The sequence below is a fragment of the Mustela erminea genome, chromosome 9 (genome assembly GCF_009829155.1).
Source record: "Mustela erminea isolate mMusErm1 chromosome 9, mMusErm1.Pri, whole genome shotgun sequence".
In the NCBI taxonomy this organism is placed as follows: domain Eukaryota; kingdom Metazoa; phylum Chordata; class Mammalia; order Carnivora; family Mustelidae; genus Mustela; species Mustela erminea.
Window position 1 is genome coordinate 64,150,359 of NC_045622.1, and position 21,180 is coordinate 64,171,538.

A 21,180-nucleotide genomic window follows, 5' to 3' on the forward strand; every position below is an offset into this window, starting at 1 on the left:
CTATTTTACAAAAGAAAGGTTTCAAACTAATGACCTCAGCTTCTACCTTAAGAAATCAGAAAAAGACAAGGAAATTAAATCCAGAAATGCAAGAAAGGATATAATAAAGGCCAGAGTAAAATCAATGAAATAGCAAACAGAGAAAATTAAAAATCCAAACATTGGTTCTTTCAGATCAGTAAAACCAATTTTTAAAAGTCTGGTCAGGACAAAAAGGAAAAGAGACAAATTAACAGTATCAGGAATGAGGTGACATTGCTACGGATTCTATAGATATTAATACAGGAATATTCAAATAATTTAATACCAACAAATTTAACAATAGGTTAGATGAAAGGATTCCTTGAAAAACAAAAACTGCAAAAGCTCATTCAATAAGAAATAGATATGAATAGACCAATATCTACTTTAAGAATTAAATCTGTAGTTTATTTTTAATTTTATTTTTTTAGGGGGCTCCACACCCAATGTGGGGCTTGAACTCACAACCTTGAGATTAAGAGTCACTTGCTATACTGACTGAGCCAGCAAGGGACCCCTGAATCTATAAGTTGAAATCTTCCCACAAAAAACTCCAGGCCCAGATGGCTTCACTGATGAATCCTGCCAAACATCCAAAGAAGAAACAGTACCAGTTACATAAGCTCTTCCAGGAAACTGAAGAGGAGCAAGCACTTGTCAACTGATTCTCTGAAGCCACCTTTATCATCCTAATACCAAATCAGACCATTACCAAAAAAACAACAACAACAACAAAAAAAAAACACAAAAAACTATGAATCAATATCCCTCAGGAACACAGATGCAAAAATTCTAAACAAAAGTTTAGTAAATCTAATCCAATAATATACAAAAAGGATAATACATCATGCCCAAATACAGTTTATTTCAGGAATGCAAGTTGATTCACACACTCAAAAATCAATGAATGGGGGCGCCTGGGTGGCTCAGTGGGTTGGACCTCTGCCTTCAGCTCAGGTCATGGTCTCGGGGTCCTGGGATCAAGTCCCACATTGGGCTCTCTGCTCAGCGGGGAGTCTGCTTCCCCTCTCTCTGCCTGACTCCCTGCCTGCTTGTGATCTCTCTCTCTCTGTCAAATAAATGGATAAAAATCTTAAAAAAAAAAAAATCAATGAATGTCATTCACCAAATTAAAAAACTACATCTAATAACCATATAATTACCTCAGCCGAGGAAGAAAAAGCAACATCCCCTCTGACAAAAACTCTAAGTTAACTAGTAACAGAAACAAATATCCATCTAGTAAAAGATATCCACTGAGAGGCACCTGGATGGCTCAGTTGGCTTAGCATCCAACTCTTGATTTTGGTTGAGGTCACGATCTCAGGGAATCGAGACTGAGCCCCATGTCAGGCTCCATACTCAGTGGGGAGTCTGCTCAAGATTCTCTTTCTCTCTCCATCTGCCCCTCCCCCTCCATGTGTTTGCTTGCTTGCTCCCTCAAAATAAATAAATAAATCTTAAAAAAAAAAAAAGATATCCCTCTTTTTTTTAAACCTATGGCTAACATCATACTTAATGGTGAATGCTTTCTTCTAAAATCAGGAATAACTCAACAATGTCCACTATCACCATGTCTTTTTGACACTGCAGTAAAGGTTCTAGCCAGTGCAATATGGCAAGATAAAGAAATAAAAGACATCTGGACTGAAAAGGAAAAAGTAAAACTATCATTATTAGCAGGTAAGATGATTATCTACGTAGAAAATCTGCTAGAATGTACAAAAAACTACTAGAAAAAAGTACAGTATGGTTGAAGGACACATACCAATATGCAGAACTCATTATTTCTATATATTAGCAATATTAATATTAACAATCAGAAATTAAAATTGTAAAATATCATTTACAATAATACCAAAAACTATAAAATATTTAAAAGATAAATCTGACAAAGGATATGCAAAACTTGCACAGTGGAAATTATATAACAATACCGAGAAACTAAAGAAGACCTAAATGAATGGAGAGATATCCCATGTCCACAGAACAGAAAATTCAGTAACATTAATGTGTCAAATCCCCGTAAATTATCTATAAATTCAAGACAATTTCAATCAAAATCTCAGAAGGTTATTTGTGAAAAGTGGTAAGCTGAATCCATATATATATGAAATACAAAGAACCCAGAATAGTTAAAGCAAGTGTGAATGAAGTCAGAGGACTAACATTACCTGACTTCAAGATTTTATATAAAGTTGCAGTAATCCAGACAGTGTGGTACTGATATGAATGTAGACTAAAAGATTAATGAAACTGAACAGAGAATCTAGAAATAGACTGACATGTATATAAATCATGGATATTTTGACAAAGGTTAGAAGGCAATTCACTGGAGAAAGAATAGTCTTTTCAACATATGATGCTGTAACAAGTGGATAGTCACATGAACTTTGGATCCTTAGCTTATACTATATATAAAACTTAACTTGAAATGGATCATAGACCCAAATAAAAAGCCTAAAAATATAAAACTTCTAGAAAGAAATATGGAAAAAAAAAATCTGTGACCTTGGTTAAACAAAACTTTCTTACATATAATACCAAAAGTATAATCCATTTTTTTCCCTAGGATTTTATTTTTAAGCAATCTCTCTACCCAACATGAGGCTCAAACTCACAACCCTGAGATCAAGAGTCTCATGCTTTATCAACTGAGCCAGCCAGGCACCACATTTTTAAAAAAATATTTGATCCATTTTTTTAAAGATTTTATTTATTTGACAGAGAGAGAGATCACAAATAGGCAGAGAGGCAGGGAGAGAGGGAATCAGGCTCCCCACCAAGCAGAGAGCCCAACGCAGGGCTGGATCCCAGAACCCCGAGATCATGACCTGAGCCGAAGGCAGAGGCTTAATCCACTGAGCCACCCAGGCACCTCTGATCTATTTTTTTTTTAACTGATAAATCAGGCCTCATCAAAATTTAAAATGCTGTTCTTAAAAAAACCCTGTTAAGAAAACAAAAAGACAAGCCACAGAATAGGGGCAATATATGCAAACCAGATAAAGGACTTGTATCCAGAATATATAAACAACTTTCAAAACTCAATAAAAATTAAACAAATAACCCTAAAAAGGGGAGGGGCAGAGACACTTCACTGGAAAAGATGAAATAAATAAATGGCAAATAAGCAGATGGAAAAATGTTCAATATCATCAGTCATCAAGAACACGCAAATCAAAACCACACTGAGATATCACAACAAACCTATTAAAACAGCTAAAATTGAAAAGAATGATCATACTCAATGTTGGCAACAATACAGAGTAACTATAACTCTCATAAACTGTTAATGGGAATATAAAATGTACAACCAACCACTTTTTTGAAAGACAATTTGTCAGTTTCTTTAAAAAAGTCAACATACAAACCCACATGATCCAGTCATTCCACTCCTAGGTATTTATGCAAGGGAAAGGAAAACATGTAAACAAATGTTCATAGCCCAAATGCCCACAAACAGGTAAATAAACAAACTGCAGTAATAGCCATACAATGGAATAATACTCAGCACTGAAGGGAATGTGAATGAACCTCAAAATAATTATGCAGAGTCAAAGAAACCAAACTAAAACACACACACACACACACACACACACCCCCCCCACAAAAACATACTGTGTGATTCCATTTATATAAAATTCTAAAAATGAAAACCCTATAGTAAGAGAAATCAGAGCACTGGTTGCCTCAGGATTTCAGGAAAGAATGGGGAGGGGACAGGATGGAGGTATTACAAAAGAAAACTTCTGAGGGTGATGAGTATATTTGCTTGTCCATGATGTAAATATATACATATGCCAAAATTTTAAATATGTGCAGTTTTCCTTATATGTCATTTATACTTCAGAAAAAAAATTTTTTAAGATTTTATTTTTTTATTTGTAAAAAAGAGAGAGTGAGCACAAGCAGGGGGAGCCGCAGACAGAGGGAGAAGCAGACTCCTGGCTGAGCAGAGAGCCCAATGCGGGACTCGATCCCAGGACCCCAGGATCATGACCTGAAGAGAAGGCAGAGACTTAACCAACTGAGCCACCCAGGCATCCCCAAAAAAATATTTTCTTAAGATTTTATTTATTTAGGGACACCTAGGTGGCTCAGTCAGTTAAGCAGCTGCCTTTGGCTCAGGTCATGATCCCAGTGTCCTGGGATAGGGTCCCGCATCCGGGTCCTTGCTCCTCGGGGAGCCTGCTTCTCCTTCTGCCTCTGCCTGCCACTCTGCCTGCCTGTGCTTTCTCTCTCTCTCACTCTAACAAATAAATAAATAAAATGTTAGGGAAAAAAAAAAAAGATTTTATTTATTTGAGAGAGAGAGAGCACATGAGCTGGGGGAAAGGCAGAAGGAGAAGGAGAAGGACAAGCAGATTCCCTGATAAGCAGGGAGCCCAACTCGGCGCTTGATCCCAGGATCCTGAGATCATGACCTGAGCCAAAGCCAAACACAACAAACTGAGCCACTCAGCTGCCCCTCAACTTCAAAAATTTTAAAGAATAAGGCGGGTCCCCACCTGCGACCACTGTGAGCTCTAACAGGTTCATACCCTGGACCCATCTGTGGGAGCCTGTCTGCAGGCTGGGAGAAGGAACGAGCTCATGTGCACCTTCTCACCACACCTCCAACCCTCATGTCTGTAGCACCTCTAGGTTGGTGTGAATCATGTGCCAAGTTGGACAATTAAGGAAAAAAAATTTAAAGAGAACGAACAAAAAAAGCTGGTAACTCTCCTGGCATTTCCTAGAGTCATATAAAAACATCTCAGTCGTTGGGCCTTGATGTTATCCTAGGTCAAGTCGCATTCTCTCTCTGGGCCTCCCTCACTTCTTCCCACCCTTACTCTCATTCAACAGAACTTATTCAGTGTCCAAAACGTGGCAGGTGCTATTCCAGGCCCTGCAGACACAATGGTGAATCAAAGGAACACCTTGATCTATAAAGTTAGCAGGTAAATAGAATTGATTTCCATTAAGATCCCTTTTAAATGCAGATCTTTTAAAAGATCTCCAAAAAAAATCCTTTTAGCTAATTGAACATAATTAAAAATTTTAAAAATTAAAATTTGGGGGCGCCTGGGGGGCTCAGTGGGTTAAAGCCTCTGCCTTCAGCTCACGTCATGATCTCAGGGTCCTGGGATCGAGTCCCACATCAGGCTCTCTGCTTAGCAGAGAGCCTGCTTCCTCCTCTTTCTGCCTACCTCTCTGCCTGCTTGTGATCTCTGTCAAATAAATAAATAAAATTTTTTTTTAATTAAAATTTTAAGCAAAAAAAGAAGACCCTTTTTGTTATGTTTTTACCATTTTCTAGTCAGATTGCTTCAAGAAGCTGAGGTGTGAGATATGAGATGGAGTGAGGTGACTGAACCAGTAGTCCTCCAAGCTGGGGATCTGAGACCAGTGGCAAGAACCCTGCCCTAGCATATTTGGAGTACCTCTCTCTAGGGCATACCTAAAATATTGCCATTATTCCTAAGAGCAGAGCACAGAATCGCTGAAGGGTCTGTGATACCCATTTTTCTGAAATGAATCACACAAATGAGGGTTGTTAGCTGACCCTCCTTCCATATCCCAAACCCCACATTCTAATAGGCCCATAAGAATATGTGCTCTGGCCACAAGTGAGACCAGAGTAATTTAAATCAGTATGCTGCAGTGTTGGGTGTTCAACAAATAGATTACAGATGGGCTGAGAACTGACTGCCTAAACCCTTGCGGGGATGGGCAAGGCCTCAAGGGACTAGAGTTTCTCACTTTATAGCCTCTAGCTATACACAAACTCCTCCCTTTATTTCAGTGAATCAAATATAAATTTTTCATTTTCAAGTGTAACACAACATGAAAAGACTGGGAAGTCCTGATTTAAACTGATGGCTTGGGGGATGTTTCTCTAAACTGACACTCTTTAAAAAAATCTCCATCAAACTTCCCAGGACCAAAATTTAGGCAGGGTTCAGTAATACAAAGCCTGATGTGTTCCAGGAGGCAAGCATGACTATGTCAGACTAAGCCACTTGCATTGGCAACATGCCCTCAAGCCTTAGCCAAGAGGACTGTCATCTTAATGAAAAGCCTGAAACAAGAGTTGAAGGGTAAAGAGAGAAGGCTAGAGAACATAAGTTTGACAAAGCTAGGACTTTGTCCAAATTGTCACCAGTTTTGGGGTGCCTGGGTGGCTCAGTCGGTTAAACAACCGACTCTTGACTTCAGCTCAGGTCATAATCTCAGGGTTGTGAGACAGAGGCCCACATTGGGCCCTGTGCTCAGTGCAGAAACTGCTTGTGATTCTATCCTCCTCCCTTTCTCTCCCCCTCTCCTCTTCTTCACACTGATGTGCAAGCACACACACCCTCATTCTCTCGCTCTCTAATAAATAAAATCTAAAAAAAAAAAAAAAAATTGTCACCAGTTTCATCTTCAAAACCTAGAAAAATGCCTGGCACATTCATTCACCCAGTAAAAATTTGTTGAACACTTACTATATGTTGAGCATGAACAGTTATTATACAATTTGGTAAGTGAATGAACAAAATATACAAAAAGCTTCCAACAAGGACACTGAACAACCCACAAGGAAGTGAACACACTACTTAATGTGACACCTCAAATGAGACTATTCTCTAGCTAAGCTGATCTAGGGAGGGCCTCTGTAAACAAAAAGGTCTTTTCATTCACACACGCAGTGAACAACTTTTAACATCTGTATGTGCTAGGCCAATGCTAGCAGATTAGGGGCAAGAAAATGAGCAAATAGTCTCTGCTCTTAAATTGTTCCCTAATAATAACAGCTCAAACAGAGATTACAGAGAAGAAGAACAAAGCAGCACAGGAACACAGAGGGGGAATCCACTGACTCAGCGTGAGGTCATCAGAGCAGACTCCTCGGAAGAAGAAACATTTCAGCTAAGTTTTTGTGACAAATACTGTCCAGTGCCTAACCATAACTCATTCACCCCTTCTTTCTTGCTAATAGAACCCTGATATTATTTACGGTAACGTTACAACCAGTTCAATACTTACTTTCACAGCCTCCCTTGCACTTAAGGATAGTCATATAACATGGTCATGGTCTACCAAACAACAGAAGTTGTTGGGAATTTCTGGGAAAGCTTTAGTTTTCTGATACAAGAGGGAAAATACCATTGGTATCAACCTTCCCCTCTTCTTGCCCTGAATGTGAACATAAAAAGCCTCTTGTAACCATGAGGCAACAAGTATGAATATAAAAGTCAGAATGTTAAGGATTAATTGGGTGAAAAGACAGAATTTCAGTTACTGATTACACTGCTGAGCAACTGAGCCAACATTGAAAACCACTAATTCTGCATTTCTTACTAATTTGAGAAAAATAACCCCTATCCGTCTAATCCAAAGGTGATTAAATTCTTGATTACTTATAGCAGGATCCATTCCTAACTGACACAATGTGAAAGGAGAAGTTTGCCAGGCAAAAAAAATGGGAAGGCTATGGGAATAATTTATGCAAAAGCAGAAACGGGGAAAGAAGTTGGCATGTTTAGTAACAAGGACACTAGTGACATAATCCAACAGGCAAGTATAGCACCAAAAAAGGCCTCACCTGCTTCATCCACAGTGGTACACTTCTGGTACATGGATGTGCGGAGAGTAGGTGTCCGCACATTCAACAGCCTGATTTTGTCCACTCGGGAATCAAACACCCGGAGTACAGGGTCTTTATCGTCATCGTCATGACACATGATTTTGTTGTCAATAAAAGAAGCAAACATCTGGGTCTCTAGGAATCTTGAGAGGAAGGGCAGGTATGGCTCAGGCTGGTCTGATAGAAAAGACGCCTGGTGGGACCAAAAGGAAACAGTCATTGATAGGGAAGAGGGAAGCTGGTCTATCAGCCTTGACCAGCAAAGGCAACCCACCCAAGGGATCCAGTAGGTTAATATTTCTCTGAAGTTTCTTAGGTCTTTATGAAAAGCAAACAGAAAAATCTCTTCATGGTTTGTTTGTTTTTTTAACACTCATAATTTCAGATCTCCTAAAACTCTGACACACTAGCCCGAACTTACTCAGGTAACCTACTGTGGTGACCAATCATCCCAGAATTCTCATGCCCGACCTGCAAGTGCACCTTAGCCTAAGAGAGCTCTCAGACTCAAGGTAAATCACCTGACAGTAATAACCAGCGCTCTAAAGCAAGATCTTATATTCCCATCAACATCACAAGGATTATGAACTTGTTTCCAGCATATAATGCAGGAAAACCCATCTTCAGTTAAATCTTCAAGAGAGTCTAGAATGTTTTCATTCCTCACCACCTCCCTAGCAGGATTACTCACTTTATCAAAGTTTTGCATCTGCTCCCTGTTGGTAAACCAGGACTCCTTATCCTGGCTGGGTTGAATGACAAACACCTCATAGTCTGCAAACATCTGAGTAAAACGATTTGCAAAAACTTCACGGATCTGAATGTTTAGCTGGTAAATCCTGAGTTCTTCCTCATCACACTGAACCTTCAGATCCTTATTGCTGCTGGGGTCTTCACGCACTTCCAGCTACAAAAAAAGAAAAAAACAGTTGAAAATATAAGCTTTTTCTTTATCCCCAAAAAACACAACTCATCTGTCCCCTACCACCCCTTATTCCCCTCCTAACTCCCTCCACACCCGCCCTACTCCCCTACTCTGCAATGGTCGTTCACAGCAAATGGAGAAAAGAAACAAAGGGAAAAGAACGAGGAGAGGGGAAGGGAGGGGAGGGGAGGGGAGGAGAGGAGGGGAGGGGAGGACGGAGTGGAGAGAAGGACAAAGGGAGAGAGGAATTCTGACATGCAGAAGAGAAAAATGAGAGTGTTGGCACTTGCAAGTACCCAGCAACTCAATGATAATAGAGATAAGATCATTATGGGCAGAGATTCAGGAATAGAGTAAGGGCTACCACTTATCTCAAGGATCATCGAAAGGAGGAAATCTGGAAAGTCAATGAGAAAATGATAATGCAAAGCAACAAAGTCAGACTCTGGCTCTCCCTTCATCTCTTTGATTTTCTCCCCCACATCACATTCTTCTCTTTCTCCCTAAGAATTTCTCCTTACTGTGTCTGTTTTAACCTCTCTAAATATTTCTCTGCTCCTCTTTAGCCATGATTTTTTTTAAATATCTGCTTTACTAGGGTGTCTGGCTCATTGGGTTAAGCCACAGCTTTCAGCCCGGGTCATGATCCCAGGGTCCTGGGATGAAGCCCCACATAGGGCTCTCTGCTCAGCAGGAAGCCTGCTTCCCCCCACACACACACCCCGCCGCCACGCCCCGTCTCTCTGCCTACTTGTGATCTCTGTCAAATAAATAAATAAAATCCTTTTTTAAAAATCTGCTTTACTAACTAAATAGAACAGGAAAACGAAATGTTTCACATTTTAGCAAAAAAAAAAAAAAAAATAGCCCAACAAAATGATTACATTGGCCATTCTGTTTATATGTAATTTACGAAAATAACTTAACAGTGAGAATTGGGGAGGGTGAAGAGATGGGTAAAAAACTACAGAAAGCTTAAAAAACAAAAACAAAAAACAAAAAACTACAGAAAGTTGATAGTCTCATCAAAGTCAGGAAACTTCAGCCTGGAAAAAGCAAAGGACTAGCATTCAGGAGGACCAGGATCTAGCCTCTGCTCAATTACCAGACATTTAACCTTGGGCTCTCTAAGCCTTGGTTTCTTGATCTATAAAACAGTGTTAAGAAAACCTGCTCTGCATGCTATAGATTGCTGTGAAACTGACAGGGCAATGGATTTAGAAGAGGTCTGAATACAAAGATTACCACTGTCCTCCCTCTAAGTCACTCTGCTATAGTGTTCACAAAAAATGACAGCAGGTTCTCCTTGATGCGCAGTTGAGAAGCTATCCAAATCCAAATTTAAACAGCATTTCTTTTTTTTTTTTTTTAAGATTTTATTATTTATTTGACAGAGAGAGATCACAAGTAGGCAGAGAGGCAGGCAGAGAGAGAGAGAGAGGAGGAAGCAGGCTCCCTGCTGAGCAGAGAGCCGGATGCGGGACTCGATCCCAGGACCCTAGATCATGACCTGAGCCGAAGGCAGCGGCCCAACCCACTGAGCCACCCAGGCGCCCTAAACAGCATTTCTTAAGATAATGTTCGCCAGAGCTGAATCCAGAGTCTCCCATCCAAAAGCATTCTTCCACTGCTCACAAATAAGCCTTTCCCTGAACTAGATGCTTTTTTATCTCATACTGTATTTCACCAGGGCAGCCCCCTAGTACAGATCATACCTGTCACAAACTCACATACAGCATCTTACCTTTTCCAGGCTCACCCCAGTCCTCTTGACCAAGGCCTGCAGGCGGGCAATAGTTTCATTCTCCTTGAGGAGCTCATAGGACTGCAAAGGGGAGCCTGCAATGTTCCCATTCCTCTTGTCAGAGACAAGCTCAGAGGCCCGGAGCCTCTTTAGCTTGGAGGCACTCTCGCTGCAATGAAGGTTTCCTTCAGGGGGAATGCCAAATGCCATGAGAATCTCAGAGACTTCCTGGACAAACTCCAACTTGTTGGGAAACTGAGGCAGGTCCTCTGGCAGCTCAATGAAGTGGTTGTCAATGTCCACAAAGCAGAGGTTAGCCTGGCAGTCAAAACAAGAAGAGTGTAAACAACTCGAGAGCATGATGAATATAATATATATATATATCAGAAAGGATAATGAACAAGACAGAGAAGAGGAAATATCTGATACTGGCATGTATGGGATACAGTATAAAGAAGATGGGGCTCAGGAGGGAAACTGACCTGAGTTCCAATCTTCCCCTGCCACTTTCTAGAGTAAGTTCCTTAACCTTTCTGATTTGGTCTCCTCAGTTATAAAATGGAAAGAAAGAGATAAAAACACTTACCTTAGAGAGTGCTAAGGATTCTGTGATGACATAGATATTGAGCACCTACCACAAAAGTCACACCTATAACAAACGCCCATAAAATGTTTGTTGCATTCATGAATTCTTATAGTAGTAAAGAGAACACCAGGAGTGAATCACAAAGTCTAGGTTCCAGATCTGACTCTAGCACTATCTCCCTATATGACCCTGAGCATACCATTATCCCTTCTGAGCCTTAGTACTAATTTGTTAGATTTAGTGGCTGGTCTTAATAATTTCTGTGCTTTGTTCTGGCTTTGAGGTTGCTTCTGAGAGGATACAGAGACAGAACTCTCATATACTGCTGGTGAGGTAGGTAATATGGATTAACAAAGAACAACTTGGCAATATCTATCTACCCTTACTTTACAGACAAAACTGTTACAAAGAGGTTAAGTAACTTACTCAAAGTCATACAGCCAGTATGTAGAACTGGGATTTGAGCTGAGCTAGCCTGACTTCAGACATACGCTCAAGCTCTTAACCCTCCATTCTTCTCCTTAGAGGTCCTTTTATAGCTCCTGTCCCTACTGGTATTTCCTTATAGCTATAAATTAGAAAAGCCTTTTTAAAAAAATATTTATCTTACAACCATGAACCTGTCTTGCCAAGACAACTATCATTTCCTTCACTGCAGTGCATTATTAAATGCTTAATAGTGCTTCTGTTTCAAGATAAAACCAAAGAGAGATACAAACCATAAGAGACTCTTAATCTTGGGAAACTGAGGGTTGCTGGAGGGGTAGGGGTGAGGGCACGGGGTAACTGGATAATGGACACTGTGGAGGTTATGTGTTGTAATGAGAACTGGGCATTATATAAGACTGATGAATCACAGACCTGTATCCCTGAAACAAGTAATACATTATACCTTAATTAAAAAAAAAAAAAAAAAGTTTGAGAACCGCAGACACACACACACACACACACACACACACACACACACACACACGCACACAGAGTTGTTCAAGTCTGCTAAATAATCCAAGAAATATAGACAAAATATTTTTTACCTACTGGATTGGCAAAGATCTACAAGATTTATAAAGTCCAATGCTGGCCAAATTACTAGAAAACAAACAACTCATACACTGTTACTAGGAATATAAACTGAAAACTTTCTGAGGACAATCTTAAAGACATTTTCTTCTGGGCAATTCAAAAACTAGAACATTACCAATACTTTATCTACCTATAAGCTCCTCCCCAATCTCATCCTCCAACCTACACATTCCCAACCCCAGATAACCACAATCCAGAATTCTCTATTATCTTTTTGCCCTTTGTTAGACAATTTATCACATATAAATGCCCTTAAATGTCAGCTTGTTTTTTAAATTTATGAAAGGATTGCTATTCCATAAGCAGTGTTGTGGTACTACTTTTCTTCACTCAACATAAGGTTACTAACATTCAGCTCTTTTCTTATATGTAGCTGTATTATATTCATTTGCACTCTTGTATAATATTCCACTGTGCAGATAGAGCACAATTTAATCAATTTTCCCATTAAAGGGCAGTAAGTTCTTTCCTATTTACTGCTTTGACATTTTTACATGGTTTCTGGAACACGTGTGCAAGATCTTCTCCTGGGTGTCCCCTACGAGTGGAACTGCTATATTGTAAGCTCAGCAAATGTCCAACTTTATAAGATAATACCCAGCTGTGTCCAAAGTGGTTATAACAATTTATATTTTTACCAGCAATCTACTGATCAAAATCCTACCAAAACTCGATATCATCAGATTTCTTAATTTTGTCACTGAAATAGGTGCATTTAATTTATACTTCTCTGGTTGCTAGTGAAAAAATGTGCATTTTTTTGTGCAATATTTGTTCATGTCTTTAGTCCATTTTTCTAAGGGGTGGCTTATCAAATTACTGGTTTGTACAATTTCTTTACAAACTCTTGATGCTAATTCTTCGCAGTTATATGTATTATATATCTTCTAGGTTTTATCATCTTTTCATTTTTTTTTTTTTAAGATTTTATTTATTTATTTATTTATTTGACAGAGAGAGATCACAGGTAGACAGAGAGGCAGGCAGAGAGAGAGAGGGAAGCAGGCTCTCTGCTGAGCAGAGAGCCCGACGCGGGACTCGATCCCAGGACCCCGAGATCATGACCTGAGCCGAAGGCAGCGGCTTAACCCACTGAGCCACCCAGGCGCCCCTCGTCTTTTCATTTTAAGATGTCTTTCTCTTAATTTAAAAAATCGTATTTATACTCTGGTTTTTCTTTAGACCACATAAATGTTCCACCTTTTACTAAAAAAAAATCAAATTTATCTCTTTTATTTTAGGGATAGTGCTTTCTGTATCTTGTTTACGAAGTCCCTACCCAAAGGTCAGAATGTACTTGATATTATCTTTAGAAGATTTAAACTTTTGCTCTTGATGTTTTTAACTTTTTAATCCATCTCAGGTTGATTTTGTTATGCTGGAAGGTAGGGATCTTTTTACTTTTTTCCCTTTTGAACAATTTTTCCAGCTGCGTTATTATTAAACAGTCCCACCTTTGGGATGGTACCTCTATTGTATATCAAATTGCTGATCCACTGATGCTTCTATTTTCCCCTGTACCAATAAGTGTTTCAATCTATAAGAAGAGGTGGGAGGATGACATTAAGTCTCCTTAAATATAACTATTCCTCAAACTTTCAATCTATTAAAACTGTACATTTTAACATGTCCATGCATGCATTCATTCAATAAACCCTTGCATTAACTACTCCATCTACCATTCCAAAATCAAAGAAAAGAACTTTCCCATATCTAAGATACAAAGATTAGAAGAATAGCTTTAAAATTTGCTACTTTCTGGATCCAAAGGGGCACCTATACCCCAATGTTTACAGCAGCAACGCCCACAAGAGCCAAACTATGGGAAAGCCCAAATGTCCACTGACAGATGAATGGATAGAGATGATGTGGTGTACACACACACACACACACACACACACACACACAATGGAATACTACTCAGCCATCAAAAAAAAAATCTTGGGATGCCTTGGTGGGATGCCTTGGGGGCTCAGTTGGTTGGGTGGCCGCCTTCAACTCAGGTCATGATCCTGGGTCCTGGGATTAAGTCCTGCTTTGGGCTCCTCACTTGGCGGGGAGCCTGCTTCTCCCTCTGCCTGCTCTGCCTATTGTCCCCCCTGCTTATGTGCTCACTCGCTCTCTCTGTTAAATTAATAAATAAAATCTCAAAAAAAAAAAAAAAGAAATCTTGCCATTTGCAACAACATGGATGGAACTAAAGGATATTAGGCTAAGAGAGATATGACCATCAGAGAAATATAATTATCATATGATCTCACTCATATGTGGAACATAAGACAAAAAACAGATATAGGGGAAGGGAGGGAAAAATAAAACAAGATGAAATCAGAGAGGAAGACAAACCATAAGAGACTCTTAATCATAGGAAAAAACTGATGGGAGCGGGTTAGTGGGATGGGGTGCTGGGCGATGGGCATTAAGGAGGGCACATGATGTAATGAGCACTAGGTGTTCTATAAGACTGATGAATCACTGACCTCTACCTCTGAAACCAATAATATATGATAATTAACTGAATTTAAATTTTTTTTAAGTGAAAAAAATTAACTTTCTGGAGTTCTTCCACTGAATAACAAGTTTAATCCTTGACTAGAAAAAAGGCTAATAAATGTTTAACACCTAAAAATGGACTTTTTGTCTGTCCCTTTAAGATTTTAAAATTAGGGGCACCTGGGTGGCTCAGTGGGTTAAAGCCTTTGCCTTCAGGTCAGGTCATGGTCTCAGGGTCCTGGGATCGAGCCCCACCTCGGACTCTGCTCAGTGGGAAGCCTGCTTCCTCGCTGCACCCACCCCCACCCCCACCGCCTGCTTCTCTGCCTACTTGTGATCTCTCGCTCTCTGTCAAATAAATAAATAAAATCTTAAAAAAAAAAAAGATTTTAAAATTAAAAATGCTTTCATATCAAATCATTAAAAAAGATAGTAAAGACAACTAAATCTAGTCATGAAGATCACCTGCCTTATAAGACCTGTCACAGAACAAATCTCTGTGACCCACCGAAGGTACACAATGCAATCATTTATCCCACTGGTTCTCCTCTCTTTGTAGAAAAAAAAGCAGTCTGTCCAGCTGGAAACACAGAGGCATCTAAAAATAACTGCAACCCTCAATAATGCTTGTTTGGCTTTTCTGCCACTGATGTGAGACAAATATAGAATGTCTATAAAAAATTTTATGAACTCCAAATGCTATGTCCACATACTGTTGATATACTCCTGGTGAGAGGTAGCTAGAGGACAGAATGCAGCTCAGGCACACTTCAGAGATGGGCTAGATTAAGACAGGAGCCTTGGATAACACTAGCCATTTTTTGTAGAGTTGGACTCGAGGTAGGGATGAGAAGGCAAAGTGAAATAGGTCATTCAAATACTAAGCTCATACAATAGCCTCACACTATTTTCTCCCACACACTGAGAATTCTGGCAAACAGAAGCAACTTACAAGCCTACCTCAAACTCCTCATGCAACCCTTTCCTCACCTAAGAGGCCAACTCCTGCAAAACAGCCTGGGAGACAAAAAGTAGCCTAGAAGAGGCACTGAAACCACATGATCACTTTTCCTCATTTTACCTCCTGCCTTGCTGGAAGAGGCCATGGGAAGACTTAGCTACTCTGGGGTAGTAACTACATGGACCCCCAAAATCCCAGAAAGTCTTCCAAATCTTTTCCTGCAGGAAGTTACAATGCCCCTTCCCGGTCCTGAGTTCATAATAACAGTCACAGCCAGCTTCATCCCTAGTCTATCTTCATGTTATTCCCAGAAGGGGAGCTCAATACATACATTACCGGGAAAAGCTATTGAAGGAGTATCTTGAGAAAGGAGAAAAAAACAGTAGGAAAGAAAGACCCAAGATAGGAAGAAGTAACACCCTCTTCTTTACTCTAATATCCTCTGCCTGTTTTCCTTGACATAGCTATGGACAAACTGCCTCCTTCCTGGATCCACACAATGAAACCCAAAAGAGAAGTGCAGGACAGAGAATGCCTCACAAAGGCAGCTCGGCACCCTCCCTTGTTCAGGCACAGCTGAGCTCATGGGTTGGTATAAAAAGGAACAAAGGGCTTTTTCACAGTCTTCTGATGCCCTAAGATGGGTCGACAACTGATAAATTCGGATTCAGGGATCCAAGAACTGTACAGTCTTCATCCCTCTGGAGAAAGTCCCTTTTTCTAAATCAACCTTGCCCCATTACCCTGATGATACACCTTTGCACAGGCCCAGGTGAATTTTCCCAGTTCTGCCTCAAACCTCCTTCTAGCAGTGTAAAGATACCACAGGATGTCCACCAAAAGGTTAAAAGTAGTTATCTCTGGGTGTAAAATCTGAAGTCATTTTTACTTTTGTGCACCTTTAGAATTTTTTACTAGAAACATATATCACTTACAGGCACCTGGCTGATAGGAAGAGCATGTGCCTCCTGAGCTCTGAGTTGTAAGCTTGAGTCCCATGTTGGGTGTAGAGATTACTTAAAAATAAAACCTTAAAAAAATTTATACACACACACACACACACACATATATATATATATATATAATTTGCGAAACCTCCCAAAGTTGTCTTTTCGAGATATTATTAGTCTTCTTTCATTATGCATACATTTCAGGGTGCTTTACTCCTTGAGAAAGTTCTCCCCAGTCTAAAGTTCCCAGGAGGAACTACACAGGCTCAGGTATTCTATAGGTTGTCTGCTAAAAGACCAGGTAAATATCCACCTATGAAATGACCTGCACAAATATGTGCCCTTCAAAAGGACAGTCTGGATGAAGTAGGACTCTGAAACCCTCGAATTGCTAATTAAGTATGCACAGGTATTCCTCAGTAACATCGTCATCTTTCCTTCCCAAGCAGACCACAGCAAGACACAAAGGATGCAGCAATGATGGAGAATACTGCAGAAGTGGAGACCCCGATACCCAGAAGAGAGTGAACTTTTGGGTTTCTCAAACATTCCCTCTGAGTCCCCCATTAAGAAAACTGCTGGTCTCTTAGCAGCCTCTTCATACACCCACATACCTGAGGCACCCAAAGAACGATGCTGAGGGATCCTACATGGAACAGAACTTGCCCCAAATATGCAGCAAGCAGATGCTAAAGATGAAAATAAAACTGAGAAAACTGGCTTCTTGCCTAGTGACCTACTTATTACACTGCAATGTTGCATGCCTCTTTAGCTCTCCACCTTCAACCATTTTTTGTTGTTATTCTTATTCTGACTTTACAAAATGATAGATTTATTCTGAAGAGGTGTCAATTTAAATATGCATGTTTCCATTCTCCAAACTTTGACATGTACTCTTCATGTATATTTATCAGTAAAACAAATATATATAAAAGCCCAATATCCAAACTCAATGATTTTCTCCATCATTCAGATCTTTTCTTCCTTAATTAACCTTATCCCACTCCAAACAATACAAAGTATATAAAATCAAAGCAGCAAAGGGGGTGGAAAGGGAAGAGGCTACAAGGAGGACATTTTCCTTCTAAAACCAAAGGAGAAAGGAAAAGTAGAGATCCATCTGACTACAATGTAAATATTACAGGTGTGATCTAATGACGAGGGTTTCATCAAGGACACTGCCAAGACATGCCCAACAACATGAGTGAGGCTCAGATCCAATTCCATGAGACCGTACTCTTTGGAGGCTTTCTTACTAATATTACTTAGTTATGCAAAAACCGTCCTCCATAAGCATTTTGGTAGGGGAGGAAATAGAGCCACATAACACCAGTGTATGTATACTCCAAAATCTTGTTCCCAGGCCTTTCTAATGACTGAGAAGTTCAGAATATGAAAACCCTTCTCCCAAGTGGTTTCATACTAGCCACAAAAAGACATAAAAAGGTAGACCAGTTCTAGATAAGATAGAAAAATAAAAAATAAAACAATCTTATTTTATGCTTTAAATCTGCTTTAGAATGAAGCAGGAAATAAAGAAATACATATTTATGGGGCGCCTGGGAGGCTCAGCGCCTTAAAGCCTCTGCCTTCGGCTCAGGTCATGATCCCAGGGTCCTGGGATCGAGCCCTGCATCGGGCTCTCTGCTCAGCAGGGAGCCTGCTTCCTCCTCTCTCTCTGCCTGCCTCTCTGCCTACTTGTGATCTCTGTCTGTCAAACAAATAAATAAAATCTTAAAAAAAAAAAGAAATACATATTTATAATCAATTCTCTCAGTATCTCAACCAATAGGAATGAGGAGCAGACCATCCTCATAGCAAGAGAGGAAAAGCTTCTCTCTCAAGGCCTTCCTTATCTTGAACAAGGGAAGTTTTCAAAGCTGGCTTAGCACCACAAGAATCAGTATGATCAGGTCAACTTTTACAGATAAACCTGGCCTATAAAAGAAACACACTGATTTATTAATACTTGGTCTGAGTAATGAAGTAATAATGAAATTACATTATGTGGGACTCCCTTAAAATAATCGGGGGTAGGAGGTATAAAACTAAAATACAATTTAACATGTATGATAACTATTGAAGCTGTGTGCTGAGAACACGGGAATTCATTATGCTACTCTTCTGCATATATTTCAAGTTTTACAGAATGAAAAGACTTTTCTTTTTTTTTTTTTTAAGTGGGCTCCAGGTCCAGCAAAGAGCCCAACACAGGCTTGAACTCAGGACCCTGAGATCAAGACCTGAGCTGAGATCAAGAGTCAGAAGCTTAACAAACAGAGCCACCCAAGCACCCCTGAAAAGATTTCCTAATTAATGTCTTGAAAAGTATGTAAAATACTTGAAAAACTATGCATGGAAAAGGCAATTCACAATAGTGTACACACAGAGATTACAATGTATATAAAGTCAGGTAATAAAGATGACAAATGACACAAACTAAGCTAAATGTTCGTTGCTTTTACATTTTTTTCCTGGAAGGTTATTTATGTTCCTCAGAATAAAAGAAAAACTTTGTGACACCACCCTGGGCTCATCCCAAAGCCATTCTCTCTCTAATCCTAGAATGGGGCCAGGGGCACCAGCAACCAAGCTCCACATTCCTCTCACCTCTTGAGGCAGCTCCAGCTTTGACCGGTCATCCAGGCCATTGGAATGCAAGCCCATCAGGTAAGGAACAGGAGCATCTAAGAAATGTAGGAGAGAAGCCGGGAGAATAGGGACATAGACATGCTGCCACTGGAAAGGAAACATGAGAGCTGTAATGGTCTCCGCCACAGTCATCAGTCTCTGGTAATCTAGGTTAAAAACAAAACAAAACACATACAAACCAGTCAAAAACAAAGCACTTGCTTGCCAAATATTAAGTTAAAACCTGCAATACAATTTCACATTTAGAAAGGATCAGGATAAACTTCAGCAAGGATATGCTCAAAGTGTGGTTCTCTCATGGGTATCAGAAAGATAACCCTGAGACCTCAGTGGATCACAAGCTGAAATGTACCCACACATAACAGGTTCCTGCTAATAATAAAATTTAATATGGAAATACAGCAGATATCCTAAATGGCACCTTGCTTCAAATACTAAATCAGAAGGTTAAGTAGATTCTCTTAAGTCGAAAGGGGTTGGGGAACTGCAACAAAAACAAATTAAAAAAAGGAACAGTAGCCTGGGTCTTCATTCAGGAAAGAAGTTCTTTTACCACTCAGATATGTCTGCATTCGATAAGGAACTAATGTGAGCTCTGCCTTCAAGACCAAGACCCAAAGAACCACAAAGCATGCAGAAGCTGGTTTTCTGCACTAGCCAAGTCTGCCCTCCACCTGGAACTTTTCCTGAATAGGAACAGCACAAATGTGTTATTTTAATACTTCAATAAAAAGCTTCCTGAGAATTTGAAAGACTCAGAAGATTGACTTTCATGCCTCAAAACTCTTATTTTAGGTCAGAGATCTCAGTTTGGAAGGGAAGGCTTTGAGTTCAAAGTTTTGCTTTCCTTTAGAACACAATTTCTAGACCCATTTTATAAAAAAAATAATAAATACATTGGCAAAGCCAATAAAATGGACTGGTTAAAAGTAGAATTTTAAAAATTGCTATTCACAAATGGTATAATGGTTTCTGGCATTTAAAGACAGAGCAGAGGCACATAAATTTTAAAATCAGATGAGTAACATCCTCTGGAATGGCTGATTTCAAAGGAGATTTCATAAGGGTTAAAGTGATCTCATATACTAAAAATCCACCCCATCATTTAAAAAAATAATACCTTGGTTCATAAACGGGTTATAAGTATCAAACAGCTTTCCCCAAAATGAGGAAGGTTGAGTAAAAAGCGAGCAACAGCTGGTATGTATCAACTAAGTAAAAGTTTAGCAAAGTATCCCATATTTGCTCACTACTCACACTTTGAAAATTGCCTATCAACTTATTCCTGGCTAAGCAAAGAAGAGCATAATCTGGAAAGAGTTTAACTAATGAGGCAAATATATAGCAATTAATGATTAAAACATCATCATCTCAAACTTAATTTTAAGGGCATTACAGGAAAATGCCTCATATGCTTCTTGGGGGAAACTAAGGCACATAGGTAAATGATACAACCCATTAGTGCCTAAAAGTGAACTGAGAGATCGATCATCAATTAAAACAAACAAAAAATGGTTTAGCAGAAGGACAAAAGAATATAAACTTCTCATATTCATTAAAGATCAAAGCAAACTAGTAAGAGTTCAAGAAGAGAGTCTCATTTTTCATGTGTGCCCACACAAAGCATCGTCATTCCTATATTAAAAAGTATTTATGATCTCTGTCTACTTGTGATCTCTGTCTGTCAAATAAATAAATAAAATCTTTAAATATATATATATATTTAGTGAAGATTCCCACGCATCATTCAAGCAGCAACAAAAACATTTCCCCAATTACAAAAAAAAAGTAACCTTTGAAGAGTTAAATTAGGTTATATATATATAATTTCAGAAAGAGGATTTAGTCCCACATGAAAGTAAACAACTAACAAAATTTACAGCATTGAAAGCTCTGCCTTCAGCCTCTTCAGTAATACCTCAATTCCAGGGGATGTCCATACAACATGGCTTTTTAATCTTGCTGCTGAAATTCTTCTCAATGACATTCCAACGATCTTTTTTTTTTTTTTTAAGATTTCATTTATTTGATTGAGAGAGCGAGCTGAGGCAGAGTGAGGGGCAGGGCGAGGGACAGACTCCCTGCTGAGCAGGGAGCCCGAAGCAGGACTCCAAGACCCTGGGTTCATTACCGGAGCTGAAGGCAGCTGC

At 39.5% G+C, this 21,180-nt stretch overlaps 1 protein-coding gene across 5 annotated transcripts in view; it reads right to left on the bottom strand.

The window, feature by feature from the left end:
• DENND5A (DENN domain containing 5A) overlaps nt 1-21,180 on the bottom strand; it is a 98,048-nt gene that overhangs the window by 32,423 nt on the left and 44,445 nt on the right. For all 5 annotated transcript variants that reach the window (XM_032357948.1, XM_032357947.1, XM_032357949.1 and 2 more), the window contains 4 exons: nt 18,989-19,176; nt 10,306-10,623; nt 8,328-8,543; nt 7,595-7,829 (listed from right to left, as the gene is read on the bottom strand). In XM_032357948.1, the coding sequence (XP_032213839.1) occupies nt 7,595-7,829; nt 8,328-8,543; nt 10,306-10,623; nt 18,989-19,176 (957 nt within the window). The remainder of the gene's footprint in view (nt 1-7,594; nt 7,830-8,327; nt 8,544-10,305; nt 10,624-18,988; nt 19,177-21,180) is intronic.